The sequence below is a fragment of the Pollachius pollachius genome, assembly GCF_949987615.1.
Source record: "Pollachius pollachius genome assembly, chromosome: 7".
In the NCBI taxonomy this organism is placed as follows: domain Eukaryota; kingdom Metazoa; phylum Chordata; class Actinopteri; order Gadiformes; family Gadidae; genus Pollachius; species Pollachius pollachius.
Window position 1 is genome coordinate 25893329 of NC_136940.1, and position 17091 is coordinate 25910419.

Consider the following 17091-nt stretch of genomic DNA (forward strand, 5'->3'; position numbering starts at 1 on the left):
AGGGTGATCTCAGACGACAAGCTGTAGTTCTTAGGCCAGGCTAGCTGTCAGTGTGAGAGCAATGACTCCATTAGCCACCATGAAGCAGCATAGCAGCCATCCCAGAGTGTGGTGAATAAAGTTACGATATACAATATTAAATATTATTAACACTGAGCTCAAATATGTGAAAAAAAATCAATTTTATGATGCAAAAAGGCATCATCTGTAGGCAATGTGCACTGAGCTCACACGCTGGTACGACGGTTTAATCTGTAGGGGAAGATATAGAGTTCCTCTCCTCTACAGCGTCCTCCAACGCTTTGCTCTGCTGGCCTCTCCTCCATCTCTCCGCCTGCTCTGCTTATGTCTTAAAGTGAGAGATACACTCCTCGTATACTTTATATTCATAACATCTGCTCTCTGGATGCTGCTTAGAGCCTTTGGCAAAGGCCACTCTGCTGGAAATTAGAACAAGCCATTGCACGTCTGCTTGCAAAAAATAATAAAAACAATGCATTGTTATGTGGATGCTGGCGGAGACGCTTGCTGATAGTGTATAGTTGTATTTAAGTGCTTGGGCTACCTTAGGCTGCTGCCCAGACTTCCCTTGAATACATCCCATAATACGATAGGGTGGTTTACAAGAGAGGGTACTGAGAAATGGAGTATTGTTTCTCACTCTATCATTTCTCATTGATTTACAATTTGACGTTAACAGAGTAACAAACATCTTGTTCCTCTACTCAACATGTGGGAGACAAGCACCCTGTCTGCCCGCACTCGCAAGGCCTGCACACTATTTCATATTGTTCCCACGGATTTAAAGAAAAGATCTATTCTGGTTTAAGAGCTGACACGGCATCATCAAACCCCTGAAAGTGGCCATGGAGCCCGTTGAGTCTGTCGCTTTGATGAGGAGCTGTATGAATAAAACGGACAGAGGAGCACTCTGCACCGCGGCCACTCTAGTGCTAAAGTGCACCAGGGCTAATCTGCAGGGCAAATCCAGAATATATGTCTCACACACACACACACACACACACGAGTGACTTCTGGGCTCTATACCAGACAATGTAAAATCACAAGCCCAGCACAATGAACAGTAATAGGCAGCAACAGCTGCTTCAATGTATTCTTAACAATAGGAAAAGCACAGTAAACCCCTGTGGATTTGTCACCAATGATTCTGTGTAGTTATATTTGTAGTTTTTTCTTTAGGCAATCATGACCTTCACACGAGGGATCTGCGCTGCCTGGTTTAATGACTTTGGTTAATAACTGGCTCACGTTTTTCAGTTTAAATACACAGACTAAATACCTTTTTTAAGTTTTTTTGTGAGAAATAGCATGGATTTCCTTTCACTCCTTTAATTAGAAGATGGCAGAAAGAAAATTATTCAAAAGGCGTACCTGTGATTTACCGGAGAGTTTTGTTTAGCGATGAGAGGAAGAGCATGTATAATAAATCAATCGGATAGCAATTACCAACCAGAATCATATCGGATTTCCCTGTCACTTATTTTGATAATATTGTATGCGATTAACTCCCATGGTAAATCTGCAAGCCAAGCAGATCCTGCGTGGTACATACATGAATACCACTGGGGTTCCATCCATTGACCACGCTCTGAGATTGTGTTAATCACCATCGAGGATACACGTGAATTGTTCAGATAACATAACAAACATGTTCTACCTAAAATGACGACAGAGTGCATCAGAAAAAGGCACACCAATGCAAATAGGCACGCACACGCACAGACACATGCACACACAAAATATAATGTAGACATTATATGTATCATACTCTCATACACTGTTACATACAATAAGCTACGAGCTACGAGGGACCGACAGAGACTGAGATGCAAACAATCGGGTGGTACTGGATGTGCAGAGGCCAAGACAGACACACACGATGCAATAAATAGATTCCCAAGCACCCTGAATGGCGTGAAGGCTGCCGGCTCCTGTTATGACCCCACAGGTGGCGCTGGGCTGTCAAGGTCTGCTCATTCATCAGGCGAACCCACCTGGAGGGTGTCCCCTCCCCCTGGAGGGACCTCGTCCAGGTCTGTGGAGGGGGGGGGGGGGGGGGTTGTACAACGCTCCAAAACTCATCAACCGTCATCGGGCCCTTCCGAAAGAGGCAGCGGCGGCGCTGCGTTCTCAACGCTCATCACCCACAGACAGAGAGGAACCAGGGGCAGCCGGGGAGAGGAGCTGTCCCACAGAGCTCCTTAAGAGCCCGAAAGAGGGGGCCGGCGGTAGGGAGGGGAGGGGGGCTGTTGGTTGTTTTCCAAGGCGGATTTCTTGTCTCCATTTTGTTTGTTAAGCATGGCGATAAATCGGCTCAGGGCCTACATTCGAGGCAATAGGCAAAAACATGTAGACGTTTGATAATCCAAATGTCCTGGTGAGATGCAATACGTTCTTTAGACGGGACAGGGTTACTGCCCGCTCCGGTTCCCGTTGCCCATGAACTTATGCAGTAAAACGACATAAACCAACAGGAAGAGGGCCTCGTATGAAACGGTTCACTGGGCTTTAACTCGGATAAGAGACAGAGAAAAAAGAGGCTTAGGACGCATGGATCAGACGCTGAATGGATAAATCTATTTCTGCAAGACAAATTCAATTCGACCACTAAGGGAAAAAAGGAGATCGATCAGAAGCAGGGAAAAAACGCTTGTGTTCACCGAAGCAAACAGTAAAAATCAGCTATTCTTATCTGTGCACAATTACCGCTAAGCGCTTGTGCTGAATCTGCGAGGCGCTCTGTAATTCAAGCAGATGAAAGCACAAAGGATCTCTACGCAGGGATATGCCAAGAAAGGCAAATTGAAAGTGCCCTGGTTCGTGCCTGAATGCAGAAATTGGTCAGTAGGAGCAAAAACAATGCTATAAAACGGATTTGAAAACAATCCAAGAATGTGGGTTCATTGTAAGATGCAAATTAACAGACTAAGCTCAAGCATAAGGCATGAAAAGGATGTGAGCTATGGAATTGTATGAATTATAATAGCGACATTGCTTGGTCGTCTATTATTGTCTATTTTCATTCCTTAGCTTAGTCAAATGTGGCACTAATCATAGAACATGTCTTTTTTTAATAAAAAAAGCGCATGTCTGTTTTATAAGTCGCAAGCAAACTTGAGTAAGTCGCAAAAGTGTCTAAGTTAGTCGTGCGTGGGCTTAGAGTAAGTCGCACGCACGGTTTAGTAAAGTATGTGTGCTTACGTCCATGTCATCTCACAGGCTCCATACTAATCCATCCGAGTGTTTGAAAGTGGTTTAATATATTGCGTCCTGACTTTCAGCAGAGCGTTTCGTTGTACCGCAGCAGCTATGGTGCCTGGCGTGACTGCACAAACCCAGTCCCTTGTGGCTGTCGGCCTCACTCCAGCAGAGCCACTGCATTATTATTAGGATTTCTTTCAACGTGTGGGTACTACAAAAAAACCTGGAAACAAAAAGATCAAAACCTTAATACTTCAGACTCAACCGACTTGACGTTTATGTTACTCTTAAGTATTTTACAAAGTCGGCTAGGTGCCCTGCCCTCGGTGGGGAGACAAATGCAAATAGGTTAAGTGTTAGGGTTACTGAGACCAGAGAAGAGAAAGTATTTTGTATTTTTATCCAGTTGAGAGGGCATGGGGGGGGGGGGGTGTGTTGGAGCGTGATATTAGAGCCCCTGGCTTCACGCCGGGAGTGGTAATGACCTCGGGACTCCGCTGGCCGGTCGACCGTAGCCCTACGGGTCCCTCGGGTGAAGCTGCAACGCCAACGCCGAAGGCTGGGACTACCACCAGTGTGTCATCCAAAGGCAGAGAGGAGAGATGAGTGAAAACACTATAGCTATTGAAAAACAGGACAGCACGGATCATTGGACAACAAGGGAGCAGTCTTGAATGTCCAATTTAAGTGTGTGTGTGTGTGTGTGTGTGTGTGTGTGTGTGTGTGTGTGTGTGTGTGTGTGTGTGTGTGTGTGTGTGTGTGTGTGTGTGTGTGTGTGTGTGTGTTTACGAAAAAGAGAGTTAAACATGAGGCAAAAAGTAAAGCTGAGGCAAAAGGGACAAAACAAATCCCCAAATCCTTGACTATAACATGAGCCAATCAGAGCATAGTCCAGACATGACAAAGACACACATCTTGGAGCTGTTGGATGAGCAGTAAATTCAACCACAGGCTGAAACTCATGCATGCACTTTCAGTTTTCACAAACTTTGTTCAGTGCAGATACCGGTTGTAACCCGTTTCATGTGTCCTATTCTAGAGATGGGACTGACTAGCGAGAAATGGAACAGATACAGTAACAGGACATTTTCAGACTAAACTTGTTCCCATAGTAAAGACCATCGCCCTCGACATCAAGCCAATCTTGTTCTATTGGTTCTCATCTTCTCCATTTTATAAATCAGCCATCCTTGTGAATTAAACCCTAGATGATGGAACATCATAACATGGAGGGCTGTTTAAAAGACAAGGGTTGGCAACCAATCGCTTGGTTGCACATGCATGAGGACTATGCTGTCACAGAATCTCTCTGTGTCTTTTCATTCTCCTTCTTAGTCTTGTAAAGAAACAGTGTGATGCAGTCATCTGCTGAGATTTGCTTAAAAATTGAATTTTGACCTAATTGTTAGTGCTATCCGTAATCTATGCATGATAGAAAACTGATGAAACATTAATGCGCCATTCCTCAATATAAAAAAAAGTTTCAAAGCTGGATGCAGTTACTCAAGAGTGCTCTGGTGCAGGGGATGTTAGCGTATATCGGATTCTGTTGTGCATCCACTCAATAAAGCATTAGCAGTTACATCGTGCTTTATCTCGTTCTTAACCAGCTTTCCCAGTTTGAATGGCTCCTTAAGGCTCGTAAGACCAAGTTGGTGTTTTTTAGCAGATCAATGAACCTCAGTCCTCCAGTCAAGTCCCCTCAAAGAAGATGCCGGTTGAAAGGGTAGCAAATCCCAAAAATCCAGGTTTGTGTTGAATAAGCATCTGACTTTCAAGCCGCTATTGATGGACGGCAAAAAAAAACCGGTTTGTTTGATTCCAAAACATATGCCGTTTTATTTTTCTTGAAAGGAGGAGAATCTTGCCTCCGTTAGATGATGGGAGACAATTTGTAGCTGTCGGCCTCGGTGGCCACCCTGCATATGCTGGACACTGCGCACAAATTGTTGGTTTATTACCAAATCCAAATACATTAATTACTATACACTCCGTATGAGAGCGCTATGACCATTGATGGGACTGAGACACGTTTATTAGGCCATTTTGGGACAGCTCCATTTCTTATGCACCCTTTTCAGACAAGTCTAATGGCATTTGTGCACTAGAATGAAAACGATCATATTGTTTGATTGTCCCTACAGTGAGGACAAACTTAGGCAAGAAATACATTGAGCATTCAGGGGCCTCATCAGGACGCGGACTTTCAAACGACTATAGTAAAATACGATGGTGTCAGTCATGTAATTTAGGGGCAGTTGCGCCCCCAAGTGGTGGCCAAAGAAATAAATGGTCATTTAACGGACGAGCGAATCCCTTTCCAATGTATTCAATTGATCAGAATAAATAAATATATACATTTTCTTTGATGAGGTAATCTTATTTTCCTTTTCCAAAACAATCAGCAACAGAGGGAGAAGACGCCCTTCTCTAGTTATGCTTATGTTATTAAGTATCTAATATTAATTTATTTCAATGTATGATGAATGAACGAACAAAACAAATATATCCATATTTCCCCAGATAGTGAAGTGCACAAATAAAAGACAGCAGGAAGTCAATAGTAGATTTGAATCAACTTATTTTTACTAATTGATGCCGCAATTAACATGTAACATTTTGGCAGTAAACTTGTATATTCCAATGTGACAGGCTACAGTGCAGCCTATCACATTGTGTACAATGCAGAAAACCACATAAATGTTCTTTAAAAATAAGTTGATGACACCAACAGACACAGTAGTTGTGTCTGTTATGTCAAGATCATTTTGTAAGAAACATGGTTTCATATGGTATTTGAGATGGAACTATTCCTCTACAAAAGGTCTTGTGGCTTTTTAGCCTTTAGGGAAATGTCTGGCATTTTGAAAACACAGGGCATGCTATTAAAACAAAAAAACGGAAAGCAATGGGGTCGGCGGAATACAACTTAAAAACTCAAGGACAAAAATAAAAATATAATAATAAAAAAATAATACTAATCTTGAAAATAGTCCCAGATGTTGTCCAGCGGTCGTATTGTTCTACACAAAAGTGTTTCTTCAGGGATTGATTCAACCATAGTCCAGGTTAACTGCAGGAACCGGTTCTGAGGAGCATTCTGAGGCTGTGGTTGCGTCAGTCCTTGCCCCTCGCGGACTGTCCCTAGAAGCTGCTTCGGGCCTCCGGAGCCCTCTGCTGAGCTATCTTACCGTAGCCGCCCCTGGCTGGGTCGTAATCCTGCCGGTACTCGTCTCTCACCTGTGCAAAGAAGATGGGGCCTTGATCGTTCTGTAAATCCGACACAATGACCACAGCCTTGGGGTTCTAAATCGTTGAAGGCTGTGCAATGCATTGTGCTCCGCGAAACACTCAAGACTCACCTGTTCAGAGTTCACCTAGACTGTCTCTCCCCTCCTACTTGTTGTACGTCTTGGCACTTAATGTACACACTTATTGTTTGTCGTACTTAGGTATTTAGCATCTTAGCCTAGCTATCTTTGTTGTCTACAGCGATTGGATTAAGCTAGCGAATGTTAAGGCTTGGCATTTGGTTCTATGAACATCCTTACTCCAAGTTCTTTCAGACTTTTTCAAAAAAGGTCCCTCTGGATAAAGGCGTCGGCTGAATGTAAGGTATTCCCCACCTGTCCTCCCGACTTTCCGCGGCCGTACTGTCGGCCCTCCCTGAAGCCGGCGTCCCAGTCTGTGCGGATGATGCGGTCGTCCAGCCGCGTCCCGTTGATGAAGCGCATGGCGTTCTCCGCATCTAACCGCGTGTAATACCTGGCACGGCTCGAGTTATGGTCTGTGCGTCGTTGTAGTGCGTTACCTTGAGATAATGCACTCATGCGTGAGGTCAGTGTGGAACCATTGAACGCAATAAAACATTGGTGTGTGTGTGTGTGTGTGTGTGTGTGTGTGTGTGTGTGTGTGTGTGTGTGTGTGTGTGTGTGTGTGTGTGTGTGTGTGTGTGGGGGGGGGGGGTAGTATTTCGTTCAAAGGATACTCTACAAAGCAGAAACCACAGGCAGTCTTCTTGACCTTATCCAGGCCGATTACGATTCGCTTAACGTCTCCACTTTTAGCAAACAGCTCGTACACCTGTTGGACGGTAAATGGATAGACGGACAGGTGAGCTGTTTGAGGAAGCTCAGGGGGGGGGTGGTGGTAGCGTATGACCGTGATAATGAACCAACCTGCTCTTCTGTGGTGTAGAAGGACAGGTTCCCTACGTACAGGGTGTTGCTCTGCGTCAGCAGCTTCTCCTGGTCATAGCGGTTACCCTGGAGGAGAGAAACCAGGGAAGGTGAGCGCAAAGCCTCCAATGAATGAACACGCAGAGAGAGTGAACACAATGCGAGGGTGAACACACAAGAGAGTGTGTAGATATCTTGGGAGTGGACACACCCAAGTGAACACAATGCGAGTCAACAAAATGCGACTCAACACAATGCGAGAGGGAACACGTTGTGAGAGTGAACACAATGCGAGAGTGAACACAATGCGAGAGTGAACACAATGCGAGAGTGAACACAACGTGAGTGACGTTTAACCCGGCTCTGCGGAGGCTGATTTATCATTAAAATCACCAAAAGGGGGTTGAACAAGTATAACGTTAACAGTTAACCAGCCGGGGTTAAAACATAACGTTACAGTCAACCAACCCGTGTCCGCTTGGTTGCAAAGACAACCCGACTGTTAACGTTATACTTGTTTTAACCAGGGTCGGTTAACGTTATATATGTTTTAACCGGGATTGGTTAACATTATACATGTTATAGCCCGGGTTGGTTAACCAACTTTATACTAGTTTTAACTCGGGTTAGTTGACGGCGGCGGTGACCCGTCCACTCGCAGCGTGTCTTTGTGGCGGAGCCGCAGTCCGAGGCACGCGGACAGACTCACCTTAAAGTGCTGGTCTCTGTACTGGCTGATGTCCACGTAGGAGTCGCTGTGCAAAGCGCCGAGTTTGACAGACATTTTGCAAAAATAAAAAGATTACAACAGTTAGCTTGTCGGGCTAATGCTTGCAGGAAAATTAGCGCTCATGAACAACTTCCGGTGTGCCGGTGCGCTCCCTTAAGTGCTCCCCTTCGGGACGGCTGACGAGGGCTTCCCTGTTGATAGAAACTAATTATATAACATAATAATCTGTCTACGTTTCTTTCTTATATCTTAAGACATTTTGCACAATTTAGGCAACCTACGCACCATGTTATAACAAATAGCATTCAATTATGCATTGAAAGGCAACACTTCAGCCGTAGCCTTATGAATAGGGCCTTCTGTTTTGAGAACGATATTCTTCAAACTTGAAACATGGATTTTGGGAACAACGCCAATAAAAGTCATATTGAAACTAACGGAATTTCTATGTGGACATTTCATTATAATAAGTGAAGTTGAATTGGGCCTACTTAGTAATCCAGTCATTTTGGACAATGGGAGAACTTGTTTCTTGCAATAAATAGACAAACAAAAGTGTTCACATAAAGTTTCAAATTTTATTACAATTCAAAAACGTATTTTAACAAAAAACGAACTTTAACTATACCATCTGATTATTCTTTCAGATACAAAGGCAACAATCTAAAAAACGGTTTAGCAAAATAGTTAGAATTCTCAAAAATAGAAGAATTCTCGTATCAACGAGAAAAACCCCAATGCAAGGTTATTTTAATCTAGAATACATAATAACAAACACCTAATAACTGGTTTTGGGCACATTGCATCTGATACCAATACAGTTAGGACTTTGCCTTTGCACACAGTTGACCAAATTGTTTAGGGGGGAAAATCACATTTCAATTAACCTTAAGTGGAATACATTTGACTAAATTGTTAAGGGAGAAAAATCATGTTTCAATTAACGTATAAGCTTAAGTGGAATACAGTCGGTCTACAGATGGCACCACACATTATTCCCAGGTTTGGCTTTCACATGGGCATGGGGATGTTTTTCCATTCGGTGCCATGGTCCCGTCTGGAATCTGTAAGAAAAACAAGACAAAAGTTGGAAAATGGTTAGAAAACATCACGTCACAGACCACCAAAGAGATTACAAGGGTCTCAGTAGGACCATCTGACCTCTGACCATGTCTATATGGCTTCCTTAATAAATAACTGTCTCCATCCCATGTAACTGGTGATCTTTTTGTCACAGAGAAACCATCCAAAATTCAGTAAGTTCAGTAGTAGCTTCAGTAGGGTAGGCCTATGCACTTCTATTGGTATAATATATTGGTTTAATACCAGGTAATGGGCATTGAATTCCCCAGTATTAGGGATACAATCCCATGCCAAACCTAAAAAAGTTAGCTAATATAGTTTACAATTTAAATAATAGATAATAGGGCGCTATCCGGCATATTTAATGCACACAACCAGAACTAACACAATTAGGAATGCAAATCAGACCTCTGACAGCTTCCCGGGTGCATGTTGTTCAATAATCTGTAGTTATTCGTTTTTCTACTAATGTAAATCAATCTAACAATAGATTGTGTAAACCCAGAAGGGGAATTAACATCCTTTTTCTTCTCCTAATTACCATATCACAGCAGCCTCCACCACTCATTCCTCCATCAAAGGTCGGATCTCCTCTCGATGCTGAGCAGCTCCACCTCGAAGATCAGCGTCGCGCCTCCGGGGATCTTGGGCGGCGCGCCTCGGTCCCCGTAGCCCAGCTCGGAGGGGATGACCAGCTTCCTTTTCTCGCCTTCGCACATCCCCAGGAGGCCCTGGTCCCAGCCTTTGATCACCTGCCCTGTGCCCAGGGTGAAGGTGAACGGGCTGTCCCGGGGGATGCTGCTGTCGAACTCGGTCCCGTCCTCCAGCTTCCCGGTGTAGTGCATGTTCAGCACGTCACCCTTGCGGGACTTCATCGGGCAGTTGTCGACTCTCTTCTTGATGCCGATCTGCAGCTTCTTCTTGTCGGCGCCGCTGACGGCCGCCGGGAGGACTGAGATCAGCGCCACCGCCAGGAGCATCAACACACGCATGGCTGAACGGCGGATGGATCTTTAACTAAAGATTGGTCGAATGTGTTTTTGTTTTGTATGCACCTACAACGGGATCTGCTCGGAACGATCGAACCGAACGAGGTCTGTTCTGCTGAGCGAACGGAAACACGTAACCTTAAAAGCGGATAGTGCAACGAGGAAACACCGCCGTGTTGAAACCGTTCCGTCGCTCGGGTTCCTCAGGTCGCTTCGGTGAATCCGGCGGTCACCGGTGTCAAACATCTACGTTATCAAACGTAGGTTATCTGAAACATAATGATTGATACAAACAAACATTTTGGGTTTGTATCAATCATAACCTATATGTCGATGAAATGTGAGAAATCATGACCTAGATAAAAGTGCAGTAAATTGTGTTCGGTTTCAGGTGTCCAAAGTTCCTCCCCGGACTCGACTGTCGGGTCGGCCGGTTCTGCTCAACCGATACTGAACCGGGTCATTCACGATGGGTATCATCCGGATATTATTCTCTCTCCTCAATAACCCGCGGGTCATCGAGAAGTTGGCGGAATCCCGCATTATACGGCGGGCGGCTCAGATCACCGCCTACGCGCTGACCAAGGCTCAGATCGCGGGCAGGGACGCGTCGGATCGGATCCTCAGCTCCAGCGCGGTGCGGGCGGAAGCCGGCAGGACACCCGGAGACACCGGGGAGGTTGGCGCTCTGTTCAGGAGACTGCGAGAAACGTTTGTTAAAGAGCTTAAAGAAGGATGGAGAGACGCCTCCAAACAGATCAAGAAATGAAGACTAACGTTCTGCGTTCACTCGGACTGACCAGACCAATGTGTAGGTTCTCCTTCCCTGCACCGCCTCATCAGGTGGTCTGATGCCAGGCCTCGGACCTTATGAGATGTGGGATATAAGGGTGTACCTACTAGACTGATGATTATGAATATCAAACACGTGTCTTGGCTCATTTTATCGAATAATTTAACTTTGATGTCCAAAGGTCTAGATTGTCCTCACGGTAAACAACATTGTCATCACGTACTATATCAACTTTACTATTTGGAACGAAGAGCTTGCAAATCGAACAGCAGGATTAAAGTCAGGCAAGCTATGCCTGATCTATAGTCATTTACACCTTCTCGTATCAGTAGCCATAACGATGTTAACCTTTGGTTTAGGAGTCTGGAAATAAATGACCTCACTGTGAAGTATGCCAACCGTTGGTCTTCCTACAGCCTAAATGATTGATGCTATTTATGTTGTATAAGTTATTGCAGTATTTTCAGTATATACATACAAAATACAAAGTACCTTGTGTTATTGACTTGCGATTTAATTTTTCATTTAAATAAAGTATGTAATGCTGTTCAAGCCAAAGCCATATTGGTGTAAACTTTAATGTTGCTCTCGTCTCATTGAACAATAGCAGTAACTAAGCTTTTGTATTTGAAGCACAATGCTTGTTTGCTGAATGTGCAATCTTTTCTGTTGGGGTATGCATGGCTCTCTGAGAAGAGCATAATACTGTATTTAGGCTACAGTCGTGGCATCAGAACTTTGCTCTTTTCATTCAAAGGTCAAAGGAATTTGTAACTGACACTATACTCTTTAAAGTAGTGGAAAAGCAGTCCAGGAAAGCAGTGATTCTGGTAGCATTGCTTTTCTACTTGTATTCTTAAAAATGACCATACAAATGATTGATGCACAGAAGATTTATTTTTGCTATAATAAAACACAAACATTGAGGCAGGTTGTTATATGTAGCTAAACTTCTGCAGACACACTGGCCTGGCTACTAAATATTAGTTACAGTTTAATCATTTCATACAGAAAAATAATCTCTAGAAAGAGAAAAAGATAGTATTTGTTTCTGACGACATGAGTCAGAACATATACACTGATATGGTATCTGACCATAGAAAAATAAATCTCATTATACAAAAGAAATCAATGCAATTAAATAGGATGCAGTTTAAGGAACAGGTTTGGAATTATGACTGAGGAGATACACCAAGACAGCTATGCTAATCCAGGTATACACTAGAAGGGTCAAGGTGCCAACAGTCTAGAGAGAGGCACTGCCCAGGAGTGTAATGTAACAGATGGCAGCATATGCACTGATATGACAGACCACCCTCGGTAAACAAAGATGCAGCCATCTTTTTCTTTTTTTCCCATCTTCCAAACCGGACAATTTCAAATACCATCCCTTCTCTAGAACAACGACTGATATGAAGTGCTTATATGATGAGAATAACAAGACTTACTGACACTTTGGAAAAGAGCATCAGCAAATTAAATGTAATGTAAAATACCATTTGAAGCCAGAAGGCTGTTTCTTCTCATTGCTTTTTCATACTGTTCAGAATCTAGATAAAAGCATTGGATGCGTTCATAGGATGATTCAGATACAGACAGACATTGTCAGGGTCCTGCAAACAGTGAGTTTAGTTTGGAATGGTCGGAGGCTCCAAGTTAGGGGATTTGTTCAAATCAAGTCAGGAACTTTATACATTTGTTAGTTATGAGTCAAGAAAAGTAGAGTTGGGAAGGAAACAGATAGGAAGGTGGAGCTACATTGGGTAGGGGATTCGCCTTGCTTCTCTAAATCCACAAGTTGGTTACCATAGAGCCGAGGATTGTAACCAGCAGCATCCAAATCGTTGATGTCACTGAGAGAGAAAGAGGGACAACTATGAATATCATATTAGTATCTATAACCCCTGTTTTCCTCACAGCCCCATAAAGTGTAGAAATTAGTGAGTATATTACCTGCAGCAGATGAGTTACATTGCATGTCCACAAGTGAATCCATGTAGGTATGTCCTAGCCAATCGCTGTAGGTCTTTTTATCAGCCACGCCCACTAGGCGGAGTGTAGAATCTTTAAAGATGAGATCTGAGCCCTGATAGGCTGAGGAGTCGAACATTTTGAATGCGAGGCCCTCGTCACTGCGAAAATATTTCTACAGAGACAGGAAGAGACCAAGATGTTTGCATAGCAGAGCAATTCAAGGAAAACTGTTCTTTATATTGCCCCTTCCGTCAAGCTTGTAGTTTAACACAACTTTGACCATCCTAGCCCCCCTACCTGTGCATAGTCCAGGAGTCCGTAGACAGCGTTGGTGTTGGTGCCGGGCCGTACCATGACGGCGTGGGAGGGGACCCTGGCCAGGTTACAGTCACGGTACTGCGTTACCTCAGCTTTGCTGTTCTGAGAGCACAGCAGCTGGAAGTCCTTGGACTGAAGGTTCAAGGCCCAGGACTCCTTCGAGTTACCTGCAGGAAAGAAAGAAAGATTATCAAATTTAGCTTTGGTACATTTGGGCACCGGTCACTGACAAAATGCAATATGTCAAGCAATTGCTTTTATCACGATATTGCGAGTTATTTTATACATATACAACATCCAAGTAATACATACAAAGCATGCTTTTGTTAAATATGGGCAAAATGTGTCATACCGTCTGTATTTTGGAAAACAGTCGAGTGCTTAACGAAAGCCACATCTCCAAGCCCTGCGGCCATACACCTAGACATACAGGCAGATAGAGGTCAGAGGCGCCATTTCATTTATTGGTCAAAGTTACTTACAAATGATAAATCCATTATTTTCATTCCATTCCTTTTGTACCTACTAGAAAACCAGTTAGCTCAATATGTAAAGGCTATTCCCAAACTCCATCTGAGGCCATCCATCACATTCAGATCCACTCAAAGGATTGTGGGAGTTGTAGTTCTCATGGTACCTGAAGGCTCCGTTGTATCCGTCATACTGGTCCTTCCCCTTTTCACATACGTTCTGCCCTGATGAGTCTCCCACACACAGGCTGCACAGGTTAGAAGGGAAGCCTGGCTGATTGGCACCTGGTACACAGCTCTGCGTAAAGAAACCCCCCACCGCTAGGTACCGCGGGAGAAAAGTGGAAAGACAAACAATCAAACAGACATATCTTCCAGAAACCAGTCAAAGATCTCATGCAATTACTGAGTTTACTCTTTACCTGCAAGGGAACACGCACACTGTTACGGGCCTGTGATCTGGGTACCTGTTTTTCCCCTCCCCCTTTTCTCCATAGGTGAGCGGGAGTGGTTTTCCCTCAAACCCCAATCAGAAGTCAGGCTCCATCAATAAATGGAGCACACCTGTGCAACTCTCTCTCGCTCTCTGATCGCCGCTGGCATGCTGGTTGCTGCCTCAGCCCTTCTTACGTGGTTTGTTAGAGCCTTAGTTAAACTTAGAAAAGCAGAGTAGGCCTTTTGTTGTTTGGTTTTGGTTGCAGTTAGTGAATAGTTGGGCCTAATTTTGCTATACTTGTTTCAATTTTCTGACATTTCCTTTTGGTCCCTTATTCCCCCACAGGTTTGTTTTTGAAGGCTCTGCCATACTTGTGTCTTGAGTGGTGAAAATAAAACCCTTTACTTTTTCCACCTTTACTTTGACTCCGTCATTATTATTTGGCTGTTGTGTTTCGTCCTTATTTACCCCTGGTGCCACCAAAAGGGGACGTGACACACGTGCGCACGCACACACACATGCTTGCACACACACACACACACACGCGCTTGCACACGCACACACCAAATGCATGTACTCACCTTGTGGAATCTGACACTGCTGGGGTTTGATCAGCCCTCTGTCCATCAACACAGACACCGGAATGTTCCATCCGGCGGTGCGTCCGTACCCGGTGTGACAGGACCGAAGGCCTCTTAGGTCGTCAAGGTTACGGATATCCACTCGGTCCTTCTTCACCACGGCAACCGCGTAGTAGATGGAACCATCGCGCTCCTCTGCAGGGACAGTTTGGTGTAAGGCGTGGTTGATGTTTCACCGTTGACAACTTCACAGTGATTGCAATAGTCATCGACGTACCGCTTTATGGTTCTATTGAACCTCCTCACAGAGGTGTGATCTAAGATGAAGGAAAACTAGTGGAGATACTCTAAGTCTACTAGCCCTAAAAGTAGCAGATCCATAATACTGATATGAGCATCCCCTGGGTTTGTCTTATGACAGCTGAAAATAAAATCTCGATTGAAATAAAATATTTTCTAAATATAATTCTCTCTAATTTTAATTTTAATAGTCTCAATTAAAATGGTTTCCTCCATAGGGTGTTATATATGACCACCTCTGTTCGGTTACACAGTGTGAGTGTCCTACCAGTATAGCTCTCCCCCGTCGCGGGCACAAGGCCGTAGTCTTTGCCTGCTGTGTAGATGTAGCCTCCATCCAGAGTTATGGCATCAGCCTCATCATTCTGTGCACAAACACAAACACACACACACAGACACACACACAAAAACACACGCACACATCAGAATCAGAATTGAAGGATAAGTGTCTGTGAGGGACGGTGGGTCATAAGACAGTGGTGATCACCTTTATCTTGTTCAGGCAGTCTGGGACGGAGTCTCCGTAGACACACTGGATGCTGGGGGTCAGGCCTTTAGTCCTGAAGGCCTGGGCCATGTCCACACACTTACGCTGCTCCTCGTTGGACAACACACACCACCGCAGGAAGCTTGGGAGCTCTGCACACACACACACACACACACACACACACATGTACACACACACGCACAAACACATAAATAAAGAAAATAATGCAAGTAAAGACTTGAAGGACGAGAAGGGCAAACACAGAGAGACAGACAGACAGACGGGCAGCTGGCTAACCTTCCCGCTTGCAGTCCATGCCCTGGAGGGCTTGGTAGTAGGCCTTCCCCATCCAGTCCTTGGGATTCTCGTACTCTGCCTTCAGGAAGGAGGTGGACGAGTTGGAGAACAGGACGGCTCCGCCCCCGTACAAGTCCGAGGGGAAGACGTTAAAGTTGGAGTTCCTCTGCAGACAGGAAGTCAAATGTAGGTTTCACTGTTGACATTCTAACCCTAGCTTACTATTATGTCAATCCAAGGTTACAGATGCAATAAAGAAGCTGGTTTATAACTCATCTTAACATCACTTCTCTGTGTATGCCCTTACATTACTTTTAGGGCATTAAGCAGACACTTTTATCCGAATCGATTTTCAATGGACTACCAACAACGGTGGAGTCAACCACACAATGAAACAGCCAGCTCGTCGGGAGCAGTCAGGGTTGTGTCTCGCTCAGGGACACCTCGACCCTCCGCTAGGAGGAGCCGGGGATCGAACTAGCAATTTTCTGGTTACCAGCCAACCCCCTCTACCTCCTGAGCTAAGGAGACCCCAACGAGAACGTCCTTCGTTTTGAAAGACCCAATCATTCTAAAGCCCTACTGTGTGTCCTCCTGATACGTACCAGGCCTGCGTTCAGCATCTCGTAGACCTCGGAGGAGGAGACGTCACTGTGGACCACCACGCCGCGGGAGGGGACCCGCACCAGGTTGCAACGGCGCCAGTCAGCGATGGGAGCTCTGGTCCCATCGCGGCACAGCAGCTCATAGTCAGAGGACAGAAAACCCTTTGCCCAGGCAGGACCGTTGCCTGGCGGGAGAAACGTCACATAAGAAGTTAACTAACTGTAGCTAATGATGTTTCTGAATGACTTGCTAATTGCTAGTGAATGATGGTTATGAGAGGGAACCAAATGTTCCCTATTTTCAGTCTAGATATCAGAAAAACTGACCGACATGCATTACTTGAACTCATTGAAATTGATTGTAATACACACAGACTGATTGACCCGGTATCGATCTGATTAATGTGTTTACCGTCTGTGTTTTCGGAGACGGTTGTCTGCTTGATAAAGGCCACGTCTCCTGCACCTTCAGCAAGACATCTGGGGAGAGAGAGTGAGAGAGAGAGAGAGAGAGAGAGAGAGAGAGAGACAAAGAGAGAGTTTAATCTGTATTCAAAATGACACGCCCATACTACACAATATAATATTTTGTGTGTGTGTGAGCGAGTGAGGGAATTGGCCGTTTTGT

At 44.6% G+C, this 17091-nt stretch overlaps 3 protein-coding genes across 3 annotated transcripts in view; all 3 read right to left on the reverse strand.

Moving 5' to 3' along the window:
- Positions 1-5824: 5824 nt before the first annotated feature.
- Positions 5825-8254, reverse strand: ncbp2 (nuclear cap binding protein subunit 2). Its single transcript, XM_079739896.1, has 5 exons — positions 8110-8254; positions 7401-7487; positions 7211-7305; positions 6849-6987; positions 5825-6462 (listed from the first exon to the last, which is right to left on the reverse strand). The coding sequence occupies exons 1-5, from the start codon at positions 8182-8184 to the stop codon at positions 6367-6369; spliced, it is 492 nt and encodes a 163-aa protein (XP_079596022.1). The 5' UTR covers positions 8185-8254; the 3' UTR covers positions 5825-6366.
- Positions 8255-8688: 434 nt separating this feature from the next.
- Positions 8689-10330, reverse strand: fkbp2 (FKBP prolyl isomerase 2). The gene is made up of 2 exons (XM_079739410.1): positions 9755-10330; positions 8689-9194 (listed from the first exon to the last, which is right to left on the reverse strand). The coding sequence occupies exon 1, from the start codon at positions 10203-10205 to the stop codon at positions 9789-9791; it is 417 nt and encodes a 138-aa protein (XP_079595536.1). The 5' UTR covers positions 10206-10330; the 3' UTR covers positions 8689-9194; positions 9755-9788.
- Positions 10331-11972: 1642 nt separating this feature from the next.
- Positions 11973-17091, reverse strand: part of meltf (melanotransferrin) — a 9055-nt gene continuing 3936 nt past the window's right edge. The window contains exons 6-16 of the mRNA XM_079739685.1: positions 16876-16943; positions 16464-16648; positions 15859-16024; positions 15562-15713; positions 15343-15439; positions 14775-14969; positions 13925-14078; positions 13640-13707; positions 13267-13454; positions 12949-13141; positions 11973-12848 (exon numbers count right to left, since the gene is read on the reverse strand). Of these exons, the coding sequence (XP_079595811.1) occupies positions 12781-12848; positions 12949-13141; positions 13267-13454; positions 13640-13707; positions 13925-14078; positions 14775-14969; positions 15343-15439; positions 15562-15713; positions 15859-16024; positions 16464-16648; positions 16876-16943 (1534 nt within the window). The 3' untranslated portion in view covers positions 11973-12780. The remainder of the gene's footprint in view (positions 12849-12948; positions 13142-13266; positions 13455-13639; positions 13708-13924; positions 14079-14774; positions 14970-15342; positions 15440-15561; positions 15714-15858; positions 16025-16463; positions 16649-16875; positions 16944-17091) is intronic.

Coding starts and splice junctions, on each gene's coding strand:
- ncbp2 (XM_079739896.1), bottom strand. CDS start 8,184: ATGTCTGTCAAACTCGGCGCTTTGCACAGCGACTCCTACGTGGACATC. Junction 7,488..8,109: donor ACAGAGACCAGCACTTTAAG/GTGAGTCTGTCC, acceptor TCTCTCCTCCAG/GGTAACCGCTATGACCAGGA. Junction 6,988..7,210: donor TGTGGTTTCTGCTTTGTAGA/GTATCCTTTGAA, acceptor GAGCCGTGCCAG/GTATTACACGCGGTTAGATG.
- fkbp2 (XM_079739410.1), bottom strand. CDS start 10,205: ATGCGTGTGTTGATGCTCCTGGCGGTGGCGCTGATCTCAGTCCTCCCG.